This window comes from Pteropus medius, unplaced genomic scaffold, assembly GCF_902729225.1.
Source record: "Pteropus medius unplaced genomic scaffold, Ma_sr-lr_union100, whole genome shotgun sequence".
NCBI classification, from domain to species: Eukaryota; Metazoa; Chordata; class Mammalia; order Chiroptera; family Pteropodidae; genus Pteropus; species Pteropus medius.
The window spans coordinates 3,013,946-3,036,149 of record NW_024350325.1 but is presented as its reverse complement, the minus strand read 5'-3'; the positions used below and the strand labels follow the sequence as shown (position 1 = coordinate 3,036,149).

Genomic DNA, 22,204 nt, shown 5'->3' with positions numbered 1-22,204 from the left:
AGAAATCTTCTGGTTATTAGTATGATGTTGGCTTAAAGGAAAATTTTTTTTTCAATATTTGATGGCTACTTATGTATTGTTGTACACTATACTTTGCTGGTATGTGGAATATATCATATCACTTAATTGACATATTCCTCAATAGTCTCCTTTGTCATTTCTTCTTTTAAAATGAACTTCCAGTCTGTGTCTTCTTCATCTCACACCAGGATTATTCCAGCAATTTTCTGGCTAGTCCCCTGACTTTACAGTTTCTTCCTTCTACACAGCACAGATAGAATCTTCCTAAAAGACCATTCTACAATATAATTTCTCTGTTTTAGAACCTATAAGGAGCCCCTAGCAAAGACAGTATCAATGCCAAATTTCTCTGATTTTAAGCCTTTATAATCTGACAAATGAGATCATCCATTTTAACTTTCCATTCTGTCCTTACGTTGTCTCATGTGTCATGTTCTTTTTTCTTTTTTTAATGCCTACAGCACCTGATCTTCCTAGGTGGTCTCCCATCCAAATACTGACTAGGCCCAACCCTGCTTAGCTTCTGAGATCAGATGAGATCGGGCATGTTCAGGGTGGCATGTCCGTAGACTTCATTTTTCTACATCATGTCTTTGTTCATTCTTTTACCTGATCTCAAGACACCTTTCCTTTTCCTTTCCCACCTTTCTTGCGCAGAGAATGATTTGGTCATAAGAACTAATTCCCACCCCAACAAGTTTAAGTAGAAATTGTGTTACTGGATAATGCTGGGATACATTATAGAGCTAAATACAGGAAAGTAAAGCTTAATCACCTGAGAGTGAAAGCATGACTAGAGGCCACAATAACTCAAGCAGCTCCTTTTTCTCACACCCTTTCCAGGGATGCTTGTTTCTCATTTCTATATATCTGTTTTTTTCTGTCTTTTGCTCTCATGTGCTTTCTTACTTGCTCTTCAGAGAACTTTTCTTTGTTACACTTGCACATGCTGCAACCATTGCTGCCCGCAGGCCTGATCGCATCATGACAGTTCACACACCAGTGGAGACTTTCAGGAGTCTCACTACAAATCCCTGGGAAAGAGATTGGCCCAGGATAGGTAGTGTCCATCCTGACCTTATCAGTTTAATCTGGAGACTAGTGACATGTGGTCCTTTGCCCACTCGACTGGGCCGAAGGAGTGGACTTTGAGAAAGGAGCATGATTGGTTCCCTAAAAGAGGAAGCAGGTTACAAGGAGGAAAATGACAGCTATTTCTCATCTCCCGTTCATCTGCCCCTTCTCTCAGTGTCCTTAATGTTAGTGCTAACATTTAATTGTTTTATTTTATAAATCATATTGGCAGTCCCTGAGGGTAAGGGTTACTTTTTAATATTAAGAGTTCATTTCTTACAGCTTGAGAAGAAAGTGGGCCCTAAGTAACCACTTATTTATATGAACGTGCTAGAATCTTTTTTCCACCTCTTTTTACCTCATGGTCAAGTTATCTTTTTATAGCTAAATCTTAATGTGAAGAAAATGTAAAGGTTTGAAAATTTATCATTCTAAAGTTTAGATTTTTAAATTTTCTTTTCTTCCTAGATTTTCCTGAAAGCATGAACTGCCAAGAGACGAACGGGACACAAAACTAAGCACATTTATATTTATGATTTGCAAATTGGTATTTCATCACAGCAGCTGAATTCATAGATACGCTATATAGATTATATACAGAACTGAGACTGATTTTGTACAGATTAGAATGATTGCTATGATCTTGGCTTTGAGAAATTTTTCTGTACTATTTGCACTAAAAATGTTTATTTATTATTGATAAATCCTATCATATTTAAGTTCTACTGCTATTCCTCTCATTATTGGTTAAATACCTATGCATGTAATTTTAGCTAGTTTCAATATTTTATAAAATTACTTCACTTAAATTTGTATTTTTAATTTGAAACTGCCTCATTTCTTTATCAAGAATGGTTTGTTTAGATTTTTTCCTCAACCTTTTTCAAAAAATTATTGTTTTCAACTATAGACTCCTATTTTTCCTTTTTCTTTCTAGATGATCAGACTTTCAAAAATAATTTGTTTTAAATATTCCTAGTGTCAGGAAACACCAAACCTGCCAATGTGCCATCTCAAGAAAGTAATTTTTAATACAATAAATCAAAAGAATAAACCAGCTACTTTTATATAGTGTTGTTTTATTTTTAAAATTAAAGATGCATTTAAGAAGTAATACAGGTAAGTATTTTACCTAATAGAAAAAAATTGCCTTTTACTTAAACTAGTCCAACATAAATTTTCATGCTGATTTTTTAATATAAGTATCGGATGAGTTTGTGGTTGGATAAGGATTTGCTCTTTAAATTACTAATGTTGAAGTTAAAAAACAGTCTTTGTTAATAAATAGCAAATCTAGACGTAACAACGTCAATGAAATTTTCTGACCTTTACTATGAATTAGGGTTTCATAAGGGAAAGTTATACTAATAAAATTAATATTTAATTTTTAAAAGTTGTTTTTAATTAATTTAATTGAATTTTCTTTTTAGCTTGTATTATGTTCAGCAATTTGTTTTTATTCCGTGTTACAGAATTGAAGGAAAAAATCTTGAACTATATGTCTGAGGCTTGATAAGGTAGTATCTAAATCACAAACAACATAATGCATATTTTTGTTTAAATTTCATCCCAATTGTCATTCCAAACACTAGCTTATAGTACAGTTTTATCTTTTCTTTATTCTTGTTTACCTAACATGTTTTTGTGAGTAGAACTTTAGGAAAAACAAAATTATTTTCTTAGACTTGATATATACTTAATACTTAGTTTATGTTTATGAAAGGGCAAGTATTCACATGGACTATAAAGATGTAGTTTGGATAAAGAAATTATCTTTTATTAATCACCTGTCTTCCTGGCACTGCTAAGGGCATGCAGTTTTAATCTTCAAAGTGGCCAAAACGAGTAAGGTACAATTATTATTCCAGATTTATAGATAACTGAGGTGAGTGTTTCAAATCTGTGACAAAGTCTTCTGGATATTCAGAAACCTTTCCATACTGCACTGGCCAGCAGATCTTCAGTTTTCCCCAGCAGTCACTGCAGTGGAGGGCATAATAGTCCTAGTCTTTTGCAAGCAATCTAAGAAAGCAGGTAGCTTTCTTAGAAATCAGGTAGAGTACAGAACAAGACTCAAGCAGAACACAGCCATTCTAAAAGGACATTAATTCATTTGATCTACTAATTTTATTAAGCACCTACTAAGAATGAGGCATTGTGGAAATACTATGTAATACAACTACAAGTCAAACATGGTTTAAGTGTTTAGGTTCTTATCTATCTTCCCTCCACTAAAAAGAAAAAAATATATATTGCACAGTAAATCTCTCTATATAACAAAGAAGTAATTCATCTCAGTGTTTTTTATTCTTTAAACTTGAACTGTCCCAGTTTCATTTTATACTAGTTAGCATAGCTTGCTTTCTCCTTCCAAAATTAATTAGATAAACTCCTTAAAACCCATTCATTAAAAAGAGTTTGATCATTATATGCATTTAACAGATAAAATCAGATTTGGTTATGTAAGTCATTCAGGATGGAAAAATGTCTGCATTTGAATATGTCTGAATTTTCGATTCTGTTGCAACAGAAAGTAAGTGACTTTTTTGTAATTTTATGGCTATATTTTCTTAAAATTGTCCATATTGGAGAAGCAGTGCCAGAGGAGGTGAAAAAATGCCTGCTAAAGCAGAAATTCTGATTTTACTTTAACATAATAAATGACCAGATGGAAATTAGAATGGTAGAGCTTAGGAGTTTTTAGATTATTCAGAGTAGGAGATTGTAATGCATAGAAATGTAAAGGCTAATTATCTCAAAATAGAAGAAAGTTTTCTAAATGAGATACATACTAAAGCTATGTTTCAAAGGAATATTTTCTAGGAATAAACTAGGAAATTTATATTGGAATTGAGGTAAGTTTGATCATAATTTATATATATTTAAAAGATAGCTCAAATTGATTTTTTGGGAAAGAAACTAATTGTGTGCTATTAAAGAATAAAAATATATGCCAAGGTTTCCATTCTCTTCACCTTTATTCTAAAAAAGTTCCTTTGTTGATTACTGCATCATGATCAAAATTCTTACCTACTTGATATCATTAAATTTTCCTGAATATCACTAAATAAGAAGTCGAGCTCTAAATATTACTAATTGGGGAGTAATCTACCTTGAGTCAGTTTAACATTTGTTTATTTGTTTATTCCCTATGCTTTCAAACAGCCCTAAAACACTTCCTGATGGATGTTTGGATTAAAATGAGAATGTACTGTTAGAGATTTTAGTCTTGTTGAATTGGCCATGTTCTTTCAAGGCTCCGTGAAAGCACACTGAAGTTTAATAAGCAATAAATGTAACCTTTTATATAAATTTCAGTGTTAGAATAACTTCTAATAAATAGTCTAAATGAACATATGCATAAATTGTAAGGTGTTTGGGGAGGCTGAAAAAGAGTTCGATGTGAAAGACATCGCATTAAGAATTAAATTTTTAAAATATCAAATATTTACACTATTTGCTTTTCAAAATAATTGCATAGTTCTTTTGGTATATTGACTATCAGTTTTTAAAATTTATTATTTATTTTTATAGATGAACATTGTCGAGTGGAAGAGATTAAAGTTGTATCTTTCGTATTAGTCAAGGAAATTTTTCTAAGAGTTAACTATAGGAGTGGCATGAAGTGAGTTATGTTACAAAAATACAAAAGCCATTATGACTGTATCCTAAAAATTTAATAAGGTTTTTCCCTACTACACATAATATATTGCAGAAAAAGAATAAACATCCCTTGTACTTAATTTGGAACTGCTCAAATTTTGTTATTTGGAAAAAATTACTTGCTTTATTTACATTAACAGTACTTTTATATTACAAGTCTCTTAACAAAGTTGTTTCATTTTTAAATACAACTAACATAATTACAATTGTAATGTATTCATTTATATATACTGTTACACTCCCTTCAAATCTTTCATATTAAAAATTTTAGCAATGTAGCTTTCTTGCCCTTTCTCTTTTTCCAGTTTTATTGAGATATAATTGACATATTATCACTGCATAAGTTTAAGGTATACAGCATAATGGTTTCAGTTTACATATATTGTGAAATGATGACCACAGTAAGTTTAGTTAAGTATCTGTCATCTGATAGACCAATAAAAACAGAAAGCAAAAACAGAAAAAATACTTTGTGGTGAGAATTCTTAGGATTTACTTTTAACACCTTTCATATATATAACTGTTAACTGTAGTTACCATGCTGCACATCACATCCCCAGTACTTACTTATAACTGGGAGTTTGTACTTTTGACCACCTTTCTCCATCTCGCCCAACCCTCACTCCCCACCTGTGCTATCCACAAATCTGATCTTTTTTTCTACAAATTTGCGGGTATTTTTCCCTTTAGATTCCACATGTAAGTGAGGTCATATAGTATTTGTCTTTCTCTGATTTATTTCACTTATAATGCCCTCAGAGTCTGTCTATGTTCTCACAAATGACAGAATTTCCTCAGTTTTTATGTCTGAATAATATTCTCTTGTGTATATATGTATATATACTGCAGTCTTGTCAGATATTTTTTTCGTTAGTGTTTTCGTTTCCTTTAGATATATACCCAGAAGAGGAATTGCTGGATCATAAGGTGGTCCTGTTAACTTTTTGAGGATCCTCCATACTGGTTTTCCATAGTGGCTATACCAGTTTACAGTCCCACCAACAGGGCATAAGGGTTCCTTTTTCTCCAGATTCTCACCAACATTTGTTATCTCTTGCCTTTTTGATGATAGCTATCCTAACAGGTGTGAGGCAATATCTCATGTGGTTTTGATTTGCATTTTCCTAGTGACTAGTGATGTTGAACATCTTTTCATGTAACTGTTGGCCTTTTGTGTATCTTCTTTGGAAAATGTCTGTTCAGGTCCTGTGACCATTTTTTAATTGGATTACTTGTATTTTTGCTATTAAATAATATGAGTTTTTAATATATTTTAGATATTGACCCCTTATAAGATATATGGTTTGCAAATATTTTTTTCCCATTCTATAGGTTATCTTCTCACTTTGTTGTCTTTTGCTGTGCAGAAGCTTTTTAGTTTGACATAGTCTCACTTGTTTATTTTTGCTTATGTTGCTAGTGCTTTAGGCATCATATCCAAAAAATCGTTGCCAAGAATTATGTCAAGGAGCTTTTTTCTTATGTTTTCATGTCAGTACCATACTGTTTTGATTACTACAGCTTTATAGTAAAGCTTAAAATCATGATGTGTGGTGCCTCCTGCTTCGTTCTTCTTTCTCAGGATTGCTTTGGCTATTTGGCGTCTTTTGCAGTTATATAAATTTTAGAGAAGTTTTTTTGACTTCTGTAAAAAAAGCCATTGCAATCCTGATAGGTATTGTTTTGAATCTATCAATGTCTTTTGGTAGTATTGACATTTTTAACAATATTATTTCTTCTAGTCTGTGAACACAGGATACCTTTCATTTGTGTCATCTTTGATTTCTTTCATTGTAATTTTCAGAATAGAGATCTTTCATGTCCTTGGTTAAGTTTATTTCTAAATATTTATTTTGATGCAATTGTAAATGGGTTTATTTCTTTTTTAGATAATTCATTGTTAGCGTATAGCAGTGCTACTGATTTTTGTATGTTTTGTATCCTGCAGCTTTACTGAATTTGTTTAGATCTAATAGTTTTTTGTTTGAGTCTTCAGTATTTTCTACATATAAAATCATGTCATCTGCAAATAGAGGCAGTTTTACTTCTTCCTTTCCAGTTCTGATGCCTTTTATTTATTTATTTATTTTAGCCTAAATGATCTGTCAAGAATTCCAGTGCTAAGCTGAATAGGAGTGGTGAGAATAGTCACTCTTGTTTTTGTTCCCTATCTTACAGGAAAAGCTTTCAGCCTTTCACTATTGAGTATGATATTAGCTGTGGGCTTATCATATATGCCTTTATTATATTGAAGTATGTCCTTCAATATCTAATTTGTTGAGTTTTTATCATAAACTTGCCGAATTTTGTCAAATGCTTTTTCTGCATCTTCGAGATAATATGATTTTTTTTCTTCTATTAACGTGATGTATCATGTTGATTGATTTGCATATGTATAACCATCATTGTATCCCAGGTATAAATCCCACTTGGTCATGGTGGATGATCCTTTTACTAGGCCACTGAATTCGGTTTGCTAGTATTTTATTGAGAATTTTTGCATCTATATTCATCAGGGATATTGATCTGTAGCTTTCTTTTCTGGTAGTGTCTTTTTGTCTTTCGTATTAGGATGAAGCCTCATAAAATGAGTTTGGCCATGTTCCTCCTTTTCAGTTTTTTTGGAAGACTTTGAGAAAGATTGGCATAAATTTTTCATTAAATGATAAAAGCTCACTAGTGAATCCATCTGGTCCTAGGCTTATCTCACTTGGAGATTTTTGATTGATTCAGTCTCCTTACTAATAATTGGTCTGTTGAGACTTTATTTCTTTCCGATTCAGTCTTGGTAATTTGTGTTTCTAAGAATTTTTCCATTTCTTCTAGGTGGCCCAGTTTGTTGGCATATAATTGTTCATAGTAGCCTCTTATGAGTTTTTGTATTTCTGTGGTATCATTTGTAATGTCTACTTTTTCATTTATAATTTTAGTGATTTGGGTCCTCTTTTTTACTTGGTAAATCAAGGGAGAGGTTTGTCAGTTTTATCTTTTCAAAGAACCAATTCTTAGTTTTGTTCATCTTGTTGTTTTCCTGTTCTGTATTTCATTTAGTTCTGCTCTAATTTTTACTCTTTCCTTCCTTCTGCTTTGGGCTCAGTTCATTCTTTTTCTAGTTCCTTAAAGCACAAAGTTAAGGTTGTTTATTTGGGATCTTTCTTGCTTCATAATGTAGGTGTTTATTGCTATGAAATTCCCTGCTTTTGCTATATCCCGTAAGTTTTGGTGTATTGTTTCCATTTTTATTTGTCTCAAGATATTTTTTTTATTTCCCTTTAATTTCTTCTTTGCTCCATTGGTTGTTCAAGAAAATGTTGTTTAATTTCCATGTATTTGTGAATTTTCCATTTTTCCTCTTGCTATTGATTTCTAGTTTCTTACTACCATTCTGGTCAGAGAAGATAACTTGGTGTGATTTTAACCTTCTTGTATTTTCTAAGACATCTTTTATGGCCTAAGATATGGTCTATTTTAGAAAATGTTCTCGTGTACTTGAGAAGAATGCGTACCCTGCTGTTGTTGGGTAGATTGTTCTATGTTTGTCTGTTAGAACCATTTGGCCTATAGTGTTGTTCAAAATGCTGTTTCCATATCGATTTTCTATCTGGATAATCTGTCTGTTGTTGGGGGTAGGGTCTTAAAGTTCCTACTACTGTTGTACTGCTGTTTATTTCTTTTAGCTCTCTTAGTTTGCTTTATGTAATTAAGTGCTCCAATGTTGTGCAAAAATATTTACAGTTGTTATATCTTCTTGATGTAATGACCTATTTTACCTTTTACTGTTTTTAAAGTCTATTTTGTCTGATAGTTACCCCTGATTTTTTGTTGTTACCATTTGCTTGAAATATCTCCATCCTTTCACTCTCAGTGTGTTTGTCTTTATGGCTAAAATGAGTCTGTTATAGGCAGCATATCATTGGATCTTATTTTTCTTATCCAGCTATGTTGTTTTTGGATTAGCAGATTTAATCCATTTACATTTAATTATCGAGAAGTAAGGACTTATTACCGTTTTGTTCATTGTTTTCTGATTGCTTGATAGATTATGTTCCTAGTTTTTATCCTGCTGTCTATTTTGTGTTTTGATATATTGTGGTATCAGTATGCTTTGACATCTTTATCATATTTTTTAGTGTAATTATTATAGGTTTTTTTCTTTGTGGCTACCATGAGGCCTACAAAAAATATCTTAAAATTAGTACATCCTATTTTTAACTAATAACAACTTTAATAGAATTCTTAAGCTTTATACTTTTCCTTCTCCCCCTCACGTTTCAGGTATTAATGTTACAATTTACATGAAATTTTTATATTGTAATAAGATTATCATTGTTATAGTTATTTTGACTATGTTTGTTTTTTAACTTTTACACTACAGCTGTACTTGCGAATTATTTATCAACCATTACTCCATTACAGAATCCATCATTGATTGTATATTTACCATTACCAGTGAGTTTTACACTGCCTTATGTTTTTATGATGTTAATTAGCATCCTTTTATTTCCACTCAAAGAATTCCCTTTAGCATTTATTGTAAGGCAACTTTTGTTTGTGCAGGACAGTGTTTATCCCTCCTTTATTTCTGAAGAACAGCTTCTCTGGGTATAAAATTCTTGGTTCACATGTTTTTTTCCCCCAATATTTTGAATATGTCATCCTATTCTCTTCTGGACTGAAATGTTTCTGTTGAGAAATTTGCCATTAGTCCTTGGGGGTGGGGGAGGGCAGTTTCCTGTGTATCTTTCCCTCTTTTGCCTTGCTGTTTTCAAAGTTCTTTGTCTTTGACATTTGACAATTTAATTATAATGTAGCTTAGTGTAGACTTTTTCAGATTCAACCTATTTGGGATCTTTTGGGCCTCTTGTATCTGGAAGTGTATTTCCCCAGGTTTAGGAAGTTTTCAGCCATTATTACTTTAATTATATTTTCTGTCCCTTTTTTTTTCTCTTCTCCTTCTGTAATTTTCATAATTCAGATAGTTACTTTTCATTGTGTCCCATAATTCTCATAGACTTTCTTTGCTCTTTTTCATTCTTTTTTTCTCTTAGCTCCTCCAACTAGATAATTTCAATTGTCCTATCTTCCAATCACTGTTTCTTTCTTTTGAATGGTTAAGTCTGATTTTAAGCTATTAAATTCTTCAGTTCAGTTATTGTTTTTTCATCTCTACAATTTTTTTCCTTAATGAATTCTGTTTCTTTTTCGAACTTCTCATTTTGTTCATGCATTGTTTTCCTAATTTTATTTGTTTCTGTATTCTTGTAGTTCACTAAACTTCTTGAAGAAGGTTATTCTGAATTCTTTGATGGTTCATTCATCTCCATTTCTTTACGATTAGTTTTTAGAGCTTTGTTAGTTTCCTCTGATGGTTTCATACTTACCTGATTTTTCATGATCCTTGATTCCTGATGTTGGTATCTGCACATTTGAGTGAGTAGTCTCCTATTCCAGACTTGGCAGGTTTGCTGTGAAAGAGACCATTCTCCACCAGTCAGCTCAATCTGAGATTCTGGACCCGTCTTCTGGTAATGTCCTTCAGCAGGTAGGGCTACTCTTGGGGTCAACTTTTGTGGGAGGCAAGTGTTTAAGCTATGAGGTTAGGGGTGGGAGAGTGTGCCACTATTGATGACAGCTGGATAGGACTGCTGGCTTGGTTCCCTACTCAAGTGAAGTTGTAGAATGGGTTTTGCAGTTGCCTGGATTCTCTGGTCAGGCCTAGTAGACAGTAGGGACTACTCAGCAGTAGATGGAGCTATGAATTAGCTTCCCTGCCCACATGGCTTGTTGTTTGGGACCCAAATCAGGCAACAGTGTGCACTGAATATCCTAGTCAGGTGAGACCATCAGTTTTTCTCTGTAGATAGGTGCAATTCTGTCCAGGTGCCACTTTAAACAGTGCCATTGGGGGCTGTGTAACTTCCTGTGTGTTCTGGTAAGTTTCCCTGGTTGGGTCGGTTGAAGGCTGTATTCAACAATGTGAGTCTGCGAACTAGTTTTCCTGCTTGGGTGCAGTGCAAGCAGCAGCTCGAAAGCCAGTAATGCTCTTTGTTGTGATATTGACTTAAACTAATCCATGCTCCAAGTTTTGTGGTCAAACTGGGCCACTGGCTTGATTCTGAGAGCAGTCAGCTCTGTTCACCCACTTCTTGGCTCAAGAGTTGCTGGATAACATAGCTTCCAGGTGTTCTCTTTGTCATATAGGGTGGGGCCATGCTGTGCAGCAGGCGGGACTATCTGGCTCCTGCCTGGGCAGGACTGAGAGGGTCTATTTCAGGCAACTCCCAAATTTTCCCAAACAGGTTTTCTGATCAGGAGGAGCCAGGAGCCCCGATCTGCAGCAGGTTGGGGTATGGCTCAGCTCTTCCACCTGGGCATAGGTAGACCATGCTCCAGGGCTAGAACTCATTTGGAAACCCAAATTAGGCAGACCTGCACCCTGTGAATTCCCTGGTCAGACTGCACTACTCACCTGAAACTGCAGATGAGCAAAGCTACTGGTTGGGACTACTGCTTGGGCTCTGAAGGTAGATAATCCTTCTCCCAAGACCTGAGTGCTGGTCATTTGAAGCCCTCCCCACTTCATCTCAATCAGACTCCCAGTGGTGGAGCCCTGCGAATTCCCCTTCAGTCCCTGTGGGGCAAAACCAGAGCAGGGCTTCTCATGAAGTGACCCACCATGCTGGGATGCTGGATGTCACCCTTGGGCACTCACTTCCTACTAGAGGAACTGTAGGCTCAGGGGAGACCTCTCAGTGTGGTGCTGCACCGTCCTGGGGGAGAAGCAATTTGGTCAACATGCAGCCATTCCTCTGACCCTTCTAATGTAGTCCATTTTGGTCTTTGTCATTCAGAGGGGTGCCTTGGCTTCAATCTTGAGTTCTAGGATTCCCTCAATGTATCCTGTCCATAAATAGTTGTTAGTTCTTGTGAAGGGGAGTGGAGTCAGGACTGACCTTTGTCACCATCTTGGTGACGTCACTCCTTTCTATTTTCTTATTTTGGCAAAATTTAATACATTATCCTATTTAAAAATTTCACGTATTTAAATATTGATATAGCTTGTACCTAATAATTGAAAACTTGGTGTGAATGTTACTTACCTCCATCAAAACATAGTAACTCTTCTCCACTAACTTTCTTCAGATCAAAAGTTTAGTCACCAGTAAAGTCCCATTTTTTTAATAGACGGGAATGATTATGCTTCAGATGTACATTTTAGCAAAACACTTTTCAAAACTAATTTAGTCAGTGATTGTCATGTTATTAATATTACTTAAACCATATTAACCAGTTATTTCTAAAATGATTGATGACAGAACTTATTCTACTGGTTAAATAGAAATAACAATCAAATTCTCTAGTTCTTAACTGAGATTTTCCCTTGTTGAAATGTTATCTACTAACTTTATATTGTTACACTTCAGGTTTCAAGCTGGTGGTTGGCCCACACTGTCTTGGTAATGTAGTCTCTGGAATAGTAATGAAAGGTTGTAAATAAAAAAGCTAATACGATGTGCATTCATATTTAAGATCTAGAGAATAAATGTTGTGTCTACTTTATTAGGTATTAGACCTGTGTTAGAGAAAAAGTGAGTTAGAAGTTTTAACATTTTTTAAACGTTTAAGAGATTCTAGGAAAAGGCAACAAAATTATTATAATTCAAAATATATTTAAGGAAAAGTTAAAGTGATCATTAAAACAAAGATAAACTTAAGCAATTACAAAGCTTCTCAATTACAGAAATATATGTATTAACCAAAAAGGGTGCATCTCAGCAATGTGCTTTGTTATTAAAAATACTGATGACAGAGTCAGGTAGGCAGGTAACATCAAATGTTTTAGAAAACAAATATGCATCAGGAAGTGAAATAAGGGGAAAGACTGAAGGCAATATAAAGTATGAGGCAAAGGAGTCAGGTCATTTTTTGAGCAGATGCATGCTACGACAAGGAAGATTTGTATTGATAACCTCAGGTGATGGTGGAGGTCATTGCTTTGTAGTGAATAAAATTTCATAGTCTAGAATGATTTTCAAAATGGGGAATTTCCTTAATATTTATTTGATAAAAGAAATGGCTACTTCCTGTTCTTTAACATCTAAAGAAACTAAGAGTTGGACTTTTACCCCCCCTTTTCATTGCTACATTTTTCAGTTCTCAATGACACGCACCATTCTTGAGTTATTTATTTTTTTTATTTTAAATTGCACTGTTCCCTTATTTTTGGAAAGTGTGTGTCCTTTATTTTGGAACTCCAAAGGGAAACTTCAGGCAGTGAGAAACACAGCTTCATCAGAATCCCGGTCCTTGCCACTGTCCTCGCTTGGTGCACACTCCCCTCCACTTGGAGACCGACAGCTCAAATCCTCCACCCCAGACTCTTGATCACTGTTGGCTGACAGATCTGGATCTGAGCTTTTCAAATTGTCTTGGGTTAGAATCAGAGCTGAATCTTCATCGCCTTGTGAAGGGCTCCTGGATGGAAATGATTTCATATTCCCACTGTAATCCTGAGGAGTGTTGGCTGTGCTGTTGTCTGAGGTAGAAAAGCCTGAGTGTTTGTTGGGTTCACTTGGCTTACTCTTCACTTTACTGCGATTTAACTGGACTTTTTGGATTTTTTCCAGCCTCTAAAAAATAACAATTTCAAGGTAAAAATCATAGTTTACATATGCATGCCTTTAGAATTCATTACCTTTTAGGTGGGTGTAATGTTAAGAACATGGGATTTAGATGGACTTAGGTTCAAAGGTAGACTTTATGACCTTGGACAAAACAGATGCTGTGAGGCTTGGTTTCTTCATCTCTAATATTAGAATGGTAATACCTGCCTTAGCATAGGTTTTCCACAAAATGCAAAAAAAAAAAAAAAAAGGTAAAGCATCTGGCAATCAGTACTCAGCCTTCTTTCTATACCTATATGGTTTTACATAGTGATTTTCATCCTATGAACTCAAAATACATTTTTAAGAAATCAGGAATAAGGTGTTACCAGTTTTTAAAACTGAGATATGTCACCATAAAACCCTTTTAATTTATACAATTCAGTGGTTTTTAGAGCATTCACAAGGTTGTACAACCATTCACCACTATCTAATTCTAAAATAATTTCATCCCCCAAGAAAACCCCTTACCCATTAGCAGTCACTCTCCATTCCCCTCTCTCCACAGCCCCTGGCAACCACCAATCTGCTTTATTTCTCTATGGATATGCCTAGTCTGGATATTTTATGTAAGTGGAATCATATAATATGTAGCCTTTTGTGTCTTCTTTCATTCAGCTTATGTTCTCAGGGTTCATCCACATTGTAACATGTATCAGCCCTACATTCCTTATTATGGCTGAATAATATTCCATTGTATATATATCTCACATTTTCTTTATCTGTTGATCAGATTTTGGACATCTGGGTTCAATATACATTTTACCAGATTTCATCTCTTGGTGTCAGCTAGGAAGATTGTGTGTGTGTATCAACTATTACATATTCAAAAAGCATATTAAATTATGTGCAAAAGCACTGCTGGGCAATATGAGGGATGGACATAAATACAAATCAAGCCTTAAAGAAGTAGAGGCAGACTTCATGTAGGAATTTGGAAGAGGCAAAAATTATTCCATAGATCAGGGTGGTATGGTTAGAGGGAAGAGATTGGGGTAAACTTCAGTGAGGAAGGAGCATTTTAACAGGACTATGAAGAAATTAAACTTGGACATGTTGGTGACAGAACATTTCTGACAGGAGGGACAGAAGAAAAAAGGTAGGAAGGTGTGAGTTGTGTACAAGAAGCAGAGAACAGTTATATTTGAGCAAGAGGAAGAGTGGAGAATAAAGTTTAAAAGGGACATGAGACTGGACTGTGGGAAAACCACACATGCCAGGCTAAGGAATTTTGTCTTTGTATAAGGAAAAGTGTGAAAGGTTTTTAAGGTTATATTAGATATCTGAAGTAATTTTTATTAATATCTTAACAGAATACTGGAATAGATTAATAGAATCTGAAGCTTTTCATAAAGCTTGGATATTTTTAGCAAGAGTGAATAAAACTGGCCCAGTGATGACATGAGTGGACTTTGGCAGTTTTACCGCAGCTCCAGAATTCTAAAAATCTAAACCGTGCTTCCTATTCTCTGTACATGTTCTTTAATTCTCAGCCCTGTTGTCAAGTCACAGTTATGGCACTCTAAGGAATCTCCATCAGAATCTTTAGGCTTAGAAGCCCAGGCATCAGGATGTTTTTTATCATTATATAATTCTTAAAAATGGAGAATAAATTTTTACTACAAGTATATATATCTGATTTTGTTCTTTCACTTTGAATCTTATTTTTTTCATGAATTCTCCAAAAAGAATTTATTATAGTACTCCCAAATAACAGTAAGAACAAAAGTTGACCTACCGTAGGAACAGCCAACTAGTTCAACAAGCCATGGAAATTAGCCACAAACTAGATGTCTGAAGTGTATTAAGTCTGCTTAGGTTTGGTCTTCAGTTTTCTGGTTGTTTACCTGGTGGGGCTGTGTTTAAAGTTATCCACTGGCTAAAGATGTGAAATGGCTATGCTGGCTCCATTTCACATATCCTGAGACATGAGAGACTTTCACGGAGCCGTGATCATCAAGACATAAGCACAGAAAACAAATTAACAAAAGCAAGTGTATCTTACTTCTTCTAGGGCCTCGAGTTCTTCCTCCAGCTGCTGGGTTTCCTCCTTCACTGCCATGAGGTAATCTGTAACTGACTGTCGGGGCTGCAGTCCCTTTTCAAAGCGGTTATACATTCCACTCCAAAACCTGGAGAGGAGGCAGGGCTTTATGATACTGCCAAATCACACTCTACATTCACATTCTCAAGTTTTCTAAGGTATCTGACACCACCTTCCCATGGTTCTAATAATAACCAAATGCAAATTACAGGCTCAAAAAAGCCATTAACTTAAGGTAATAATTTCATGTAGATGTTTTTTTTCTTCTTGGCATTAGTAAACTACTTTTGGGGAGAGCAAATTTAAATTCATGAATTTGTATATATGGTACCGAATTACAAGGCCTATAATTTTCTAAGATAGATCAAAGTACCATATGTTACCATTTGCTCTTTTTTTGGGGGGGGAGGGGAGAGTTAAGAAAATGGCTTTTAGTTTAGAAGTAAACTTGGAAAATTAGTGATTATATTAACATTTAGAATCAGCTGCAAAGGGAGTCTTTTAAATTTGAGAGTTTTAACTTGTTTTTATCACAACCATAAAAATTTACATTTGCATTTACAATAAATCCCCCGCCCCCTTTTTTACCCCATACAACAAAGCATACTGGAATGCAAACGAGAAATGTTATTGTAGGGATATCCACAGATCCACTCTTTACTTAAAGCAATACTTTGAAGGGAGCGACTCGATGTCATTTAATGTTTTATCCACAGTGCCTAGAACAGTGCATCGTTCTCCATATATTTGTTGACTGGCTATTAATAACAAATTGATTGCAGTGTGTCTCAACAGCTCTCGAAACTGCTGTTTTACACGAAACATGGAGACTTTTTAGTGTGATAAAATGAATATTTTACTATAAAATTCTGGGGAGTTAATTAGATCGAAATAATTAAGAGCAAAAACAAATCAAGGAATAGAAACTATAGAGAAGAAAAGCCATTAAGTGTGTGTTGGGAATGGGTAGGGAAAAGGAATGTGGTTTCTCAGTTTATTCTGTGTAAATGTCTTTTTGCTGACCTCTTAGTCATCTTCTCATATCATACAAGCCTAGAGAAGAAGCCAAAGGATAAAATATATATACCTAGTAGAAACTGTTGGATGCCACCCTGCTCTCCCCATCTCAGTATATACAATTTTTTTTTTTTAATGCCTACAGCACCTGGTAATCCTAGGTGGTCTCCCATCCAGGTACTAACCAGGCCCGACCCTGCTTAGCTTCCGAGATCAGACGAGATCAGGCACGTTCAGGGTGACATGGCAGTATATACAGTCTTAAATAATTTATTTCCACAGGGAAACAGTTAAACTAGGAAAGCAGAGAAAGAAGGTAAGCTATATCATGATCACTACCTAAACTTGTGATTCCATTTTGAATTATAAGGTACTTGGTTTATTCAGTCTTTTCTTCGTTCCTCTCTTCCTTCCCCCTCCTACCCTCTCTTTTGCTTTTAAATAAATTGGAACTTACATTTTAAGATATCATTATTACAAAACATCAACTTCTAAAGATAATTCCATATTTAAGGGTAAGAGAGAGGCCAAAACACCAGGTCAGATACTTAAACAATTTCGTTTGGTGTGTTTTGTATCCTAAAAAGCCTTGAAGCTCAGTGTTTCATACACTTTGGCCTCCAAGTAAGTTCATAACCATACTTAGTAACATCCTAGAGGTTTACGTACTTGTACATGAAGTTGCATGGTGGTGTGGGGAGATGAAGGGTTCCCTGGGTCTGACTGTGATCAGCTCTAAATAGAGGATTCTTGTAGTCGGCCCGATTCTTCCACAGGTGAGCCCATAAAGAGTATGTTCTTTCTTGAATTCTGTTATAAAGAAAATAAGCCTGAAAACAACCTATCTTGGTTCTTATAAATTGTAGAATACATAATATTGAAGCCAGAATGAGACCAGGAATAATTATGAGTATCATGTGTCCTTGCTCTGTACCAGGAAAATTTACAGTCTTTGTTTCTTCATGGTGTAGCAGAACATTGTAATAATCTCAAGTCCTCCACACTCTGTACTGGCCTGGACAAGATGTTTAATTCCTCTGAATATAAAATAAAACTGCTGTGTAATTTTGGGTTTTTTGTTTCCCCCCCAAGTAGTCATTGAACTTTTATTATTTGCCAGGTACTATTAAATGCTTCACACATTTTCTCTCATTTAATCCTCATGGAATCCCTATGAGATATATCTATTTTACAGATGAGGAAACTGAGGCTTAGATTAAGTAGTTTCCCAAAGTCACATAGCTAATGAGTGAAACAGCTGGGATTCAAACCAAAAAAAAATACCATTAAGTTGGCTAGTCTATCTCAATAAACCACAAAACTAGGAAAACAGGTAAGCTTAAATGATGTACTCTGCTACTTTTAAGTCATTACCACGTATCAAGAATCACACTTGAAGCTCTTTGGAGAAAACAAACTAGTATCCACTAGAAAGTCATTTTCTTTCTGTTTAGACAGTAAAAACTAGTGGAGTCTATTTTATTTGAACTGGTCATTTCCAAAATTAAATCTGATATCCAGATCATAGTTAAAATCAATTTATGAAAATTTCAAAAATTTTCATTTGCAGTTCATAAATCACTTTGCTGTTTTTAAGTTTCTGATTTTAGTTATTCTAAAGTCCAAACTTCATCTAATTTTCCCCTCTGGATAAAGGTAATAGTTTGTTTGTTTTAATATTAGGAATTTTCCTTGACTCAGAGAAGTTTCCTTTCAATATTAGTGTGACTGTCAGGTCTACCAACTTGTCTGTGGACATCAGGCAGAAACTGAAGGAAATGAACTTGTACCTATCTTTGTCAGTTGATGACATTTAAACCATTTATGAAATGATATCAGAAAAAAGAAAGAACTTTAATATGTCAGTGTAATCTATCAGGTGTGTAGCTAAAATCTTCAAAATTATGAAAATCTATCTGAAATTCTCAGTCACAAAATTAGATAAAAATTAAACACCAACACACTTACTTGAGTTCTTGTCTCTCCTTCTGGCTGTTGCACAGGAAGTTTCCAAACTGGCAGGAATAAATATGATGTTGAATGTGAATCAGAAACCTCTCATTGAACTCAAACGCGCAGGGAAATTGTTCCATTAACTGCCAGACACACTCAATGAACTGGTCAATAATTGGAGAGGTTTCTTTTGGATCACCATCAAGATTGCCATATCTATAAAATAAAGTATTAGAGAAATTTGGGCAAGTTTTTTTTTTTTTTTTAAATTAGGAGCCACAAATCCAAGCCTAAAAGCAAAAGCAACCCTATTACCTAATTCTATCTTACAAATCTAGAATGTAGAGGTGGAAAAAATAACTTTTTAAATTCCAATTTAAAGAGAAGCTTTGTAGTGAAGGTCTGAATAGAGGAGGGACAAAAGTGTTAGTGCTAGAGATAAAACTAAATTTTCCATGGAAAAATATTCAAGTTTTAAAAGTGCATCAGAACTTTTGAAATAAAACTTTTCCACTTTAATTAGTGTCTAGTGGAAGAATGGGAAGAAATATCTAAGCAACTTCAGAGCTTTTCACTTTTGCATTGTTTGGAGTGGGGAAGAAAGAAAATTAGAAAAAAATTGTAGTTTCCCCAAGTTTCTAGAGATATTTCCATTACTAGAGCAGTATTAAACTTGTCACATAATTTACTTCCACATGACCACAGATTCCATACACCTTTATACTTCTTTTTCAAAAGTACATAAAGAATCTTGAAACTACTTTCAAGAGTAGGTCAGAACTTAAATGCAGGCTGCCTAGTCCTTCACACTATTGCATGAATTTTAGAATACAAAAGAGTAATTTGGGTGCCAACAATATGGAACCTCGTCTTCTCAGAAATAATAAGAAATAGAAATGAGCAGGCATCACAAGAGTGTTTCCATAGTGGAAACAGAAATTGCCTGGAAACTTCTCCAAAGTTTCAGTTCTACTCACCTTTGGTAGCTTTAAAAAAGGGTTGTCTAATATGCTCTTTTTCTCATAAAACAATTATCCAGTTAATCTTTAGCCATTTCCATATTCTTTCTGTCCATATGTCCTGTATCTCAGAGATTCTAACTGTCTAGCAGATAGAAGCCCAAAACAAAATAACAATGTGATCTTAAGAAAGTTAATTGACTTGGGGGCTTTAATTTTCTCATTTGTAAAATGGAATCACTGCGTTTTCCTCGACAAGTAATTATTTATAAAAATAGAATTCTAGAAAAAAACATAAGGCATACTAACGCTAAATACATAAACTACAAAAATAAATATGTGCAGTTCAATGATCTTAGAACTTATTTTATGAAAATCTAAAATGTATATCAAAATAGCTAAATTATTTGCATGCCGCCTAAATTAATTTTAGCACCAAAAGACAACACCAGCTACAGCTATTAACATTCAGAGATTAAAGAACACACGTCAGTCATTAACATCAATACTAACTAAAGGAGGCTAGGGTCTCTGAAAGCAATAACTTGTTTATTGAAAACCTAGTATATGGGCCAGGCAAGGAGCTAGGCTAGTTACATACACTTTTTATAAAGCCTTACTATAACTCTGTGGAATAGGGAGGGTAGCCCCATTTCACAGATGGGAGACCAATGCTCAGAACAGACACCCAAGGTCACACAGCTAGTAAATGGTACAGCCTAGATTTAGACGTGGATCCGTCTGGCTCCAAGCCTGGGCCACTGTCTTCCACTACCTCTCCACAGACATCTGGGACAATGTCACCTATGACAAATGTCTCGGAACAACCCAATTAACTCCCTTTGTGAAAGATCATAGAGAAACTGTTCCACTCGCAGCTAAAAGTGAATGTCTGCACTTCGAAAATGGAATAATTTATTAGATGTGTTTGGTAGGAGGGAGAGTCAATCCTTTCAAGGTCAATGAATAAGCTCTGCCTCTTCTGGAATTATTTAACATGAGTTCTTACAAGAGTAGTAAGAGTTAGAATTTCATTTATCTATGATACAATGCATACAATAAAGTTTTAATTTTCTGAATAAGATTCCCAAAGAAACTTTTTAAAAATAAGGCTATTTCCAAGGGAAGTAAAAGCAAAAATGAATGGGACTACATCAAACTAAAAAGCTTCTGTTCAGCAAAAGAAACCGTCAACAAGGTAAAGAGACAACCATCTGAATGGGAAAATATATTTGCAAGCGACACCTCCGATAAAGGCCTAATATCCAAAATATACAAAGAACTTTTACAACTCAATAACAAAAATAAACGATCCAATCAAAATATGGGCAAAGGACCTGAACAGACACTTCTCCTTAGAGGACATACAAATGTCCAACAAATACATGAAAGGTTGCTCAACATCACTAGCTAGTAGGGAAATGCAAATCAAAACCACAATGAGATACCATCTCACACCTGTTAGAATAGCTACAATCAACAGAACAAGTAATAAAAAGTACTGAAGAGGATGCAGAAAAAAAGAACCCTCAAACACTGCTAGTGGGACTGCAAATTGGTACAGCCACTATGGAGAACAGTATGGAGGTTCCTCAAAAATCTAAGAATCGACCTACCATATGATCCTGCAATTCCTCTACTGGGTATTTACCCCAAAGACTTGAAAACCCATATCCAAAAAGATATTTGCACACCGATGTTCATAGCATTATTCACAGTGGCCATGACGTGGAAGCAATTGAAGTGTCCTACAACAGATGATTGGCTAAAGAAGCAGTGGTACATATATACAATGGAATATTACTCAGCCATAAGAAGAGCTGAAATACTGCCATTTGCGACAACATGGATGGACCCTGAAATAATTATACTAAGTGAAATAAGCCAGACAGAAAAAGTTGAAAATCACATGATATCACTTATATGTGGGATATAAACCTAAAAGCACCACATGAACAGGACAAACAGAGACTCATGGACATAGACTATAGACTAGTGGTTACCAGAGGGTAGGGGATGGGGGAGGAGGGAGAGGTAGACAAGGTAAAGGGGGTCAAATATAGGGGGGTTGAGGGAGGGTGAAGTGGGTAAAGGGGATCAAATATGTGATAGCTGAAGGATACTGGACTTTAGGTAGTAAACACAGTAGAGTATACAGATGTGAAATTATAATGCACACCTGAAAATTATATAATTGTATTATCCAATGTTACCCCAATAAACTTAATAAAAAAAAATAAGGCTATTTTCTCTACTTAATTGAGAATTTCAGAAACTTTTTTTTTTATCCTAAACATTCAAAACAACAGATTTTAAAATATTTCTTACCTGTGATTAAACTTATGACCAAAGGAAATCCAATCCTTTTCGATTAATACCTACACAAGAAAGAATATAAATATCATGGAGAGTAGCAAACAGGGAAAGTTAAGAGACCACAACCAATAATGTTGAAGGATTCAAAGGTTCTTGGAGCAGAAGTCACCATCCTCAGGTGACTTCGCAAATGAATGAGCACTCGTTATCCACCAATATAGAGAAGCACATTGGAAGGGCAAAGCTGAAGGTCATCCATAGGAAAAATAAACGAATGGATATATGAAAATGTTAATATGACCACCTGCTGAGTGCTTTCTATGATGTACTATTCATATTCATATATCATCTCATTTGGTTGTGGGATAATATGATCATTCTCATTTTACAGAAGGAGAAACTGAAAGGGAGGTTAGACCCTGACCTAAGATAACGCTACTAGGAAGTGGTAGATGCCACCTTAGAACCTAGCTAGTTCCACACCAAAGCCTTTC

At 34.8% G+C, this 22,204-nt stretch overlaps 2 protein-coding genes and 2 pseudogenes across 5 annotated transcripts in view; 1 reads left to right on the top strand and 3 right to left on the bottom strand.

Annotated features, from left to right (window-relative positions):
* The window catches only part of VPS37A (VPS37A subunit of ESCRT-I), a 32,978-nt gene extending 30,816 nt beyond the window's left edge, over positions 1-2,162 (top strand). For both annotated transcript variants that reach the window (XM_039839315.1, XM_039839314.1), the window contains exon 12: positions 1,564-2,162. In XM_039839315.1, coding sequence (XP_039695249.1) covers positions 1,564-1,581 — 18 coding nt within the window. In that variant the 3' untranslated portion in view covers positions 1,582-2,162. The remainder of the gene's footprint in view (positions 1-1,563) is intronic.
* On the bottom strand, positions 474-592 carry LOC120583934 (uncharacterized; annotated as a pseudogene).
* A 9,805-nt stretch (positions 2,163-11,967) lies between the features above and the next one.
* Positions 11,968-22,204, bottom strand: part of MTMR7 (myotubularin related protein 7) — an 87,755-nt gene continuing 77,518 nt past the window's right edge. For 2 of the 3 annotated variants that reach the window (XM_039839310.1, XM_039839313.1), the window contains 5 exons: positions 21,723-21,772; positions 18,451-18,651; positions 17,152-17,292; positions 15,427-15,553; positions 12,386-13,388 (listed from right to left, as the gene is read on the bottom strand). In XM_039839310.1, coding sequence (XP_039695244.1) covers positions 13,026-13,388; positions 15,427-15,553; positions 17,152-17,292; positions 18,451-18,651; positions 21,723-21,772 — 882 coding nt within the window. In that variant the 3' untranslated portion in view covers positions 12,386-13,025. Of the gene's footprint in view, positions 13,389-15,426; positions 15,554-17,151; positions 17,293-18,450; positions 18,652-21,722; positions 21,773-22,204 lie in introns of all 3 variants that reach the window. The other variant, XM_039839312.1, reaches the window with a different exon arrangement.
* LOC120583942 (uncharacterized) lies at positions 16,619-16,737 on the bottom strand (annotated as a pseudogene).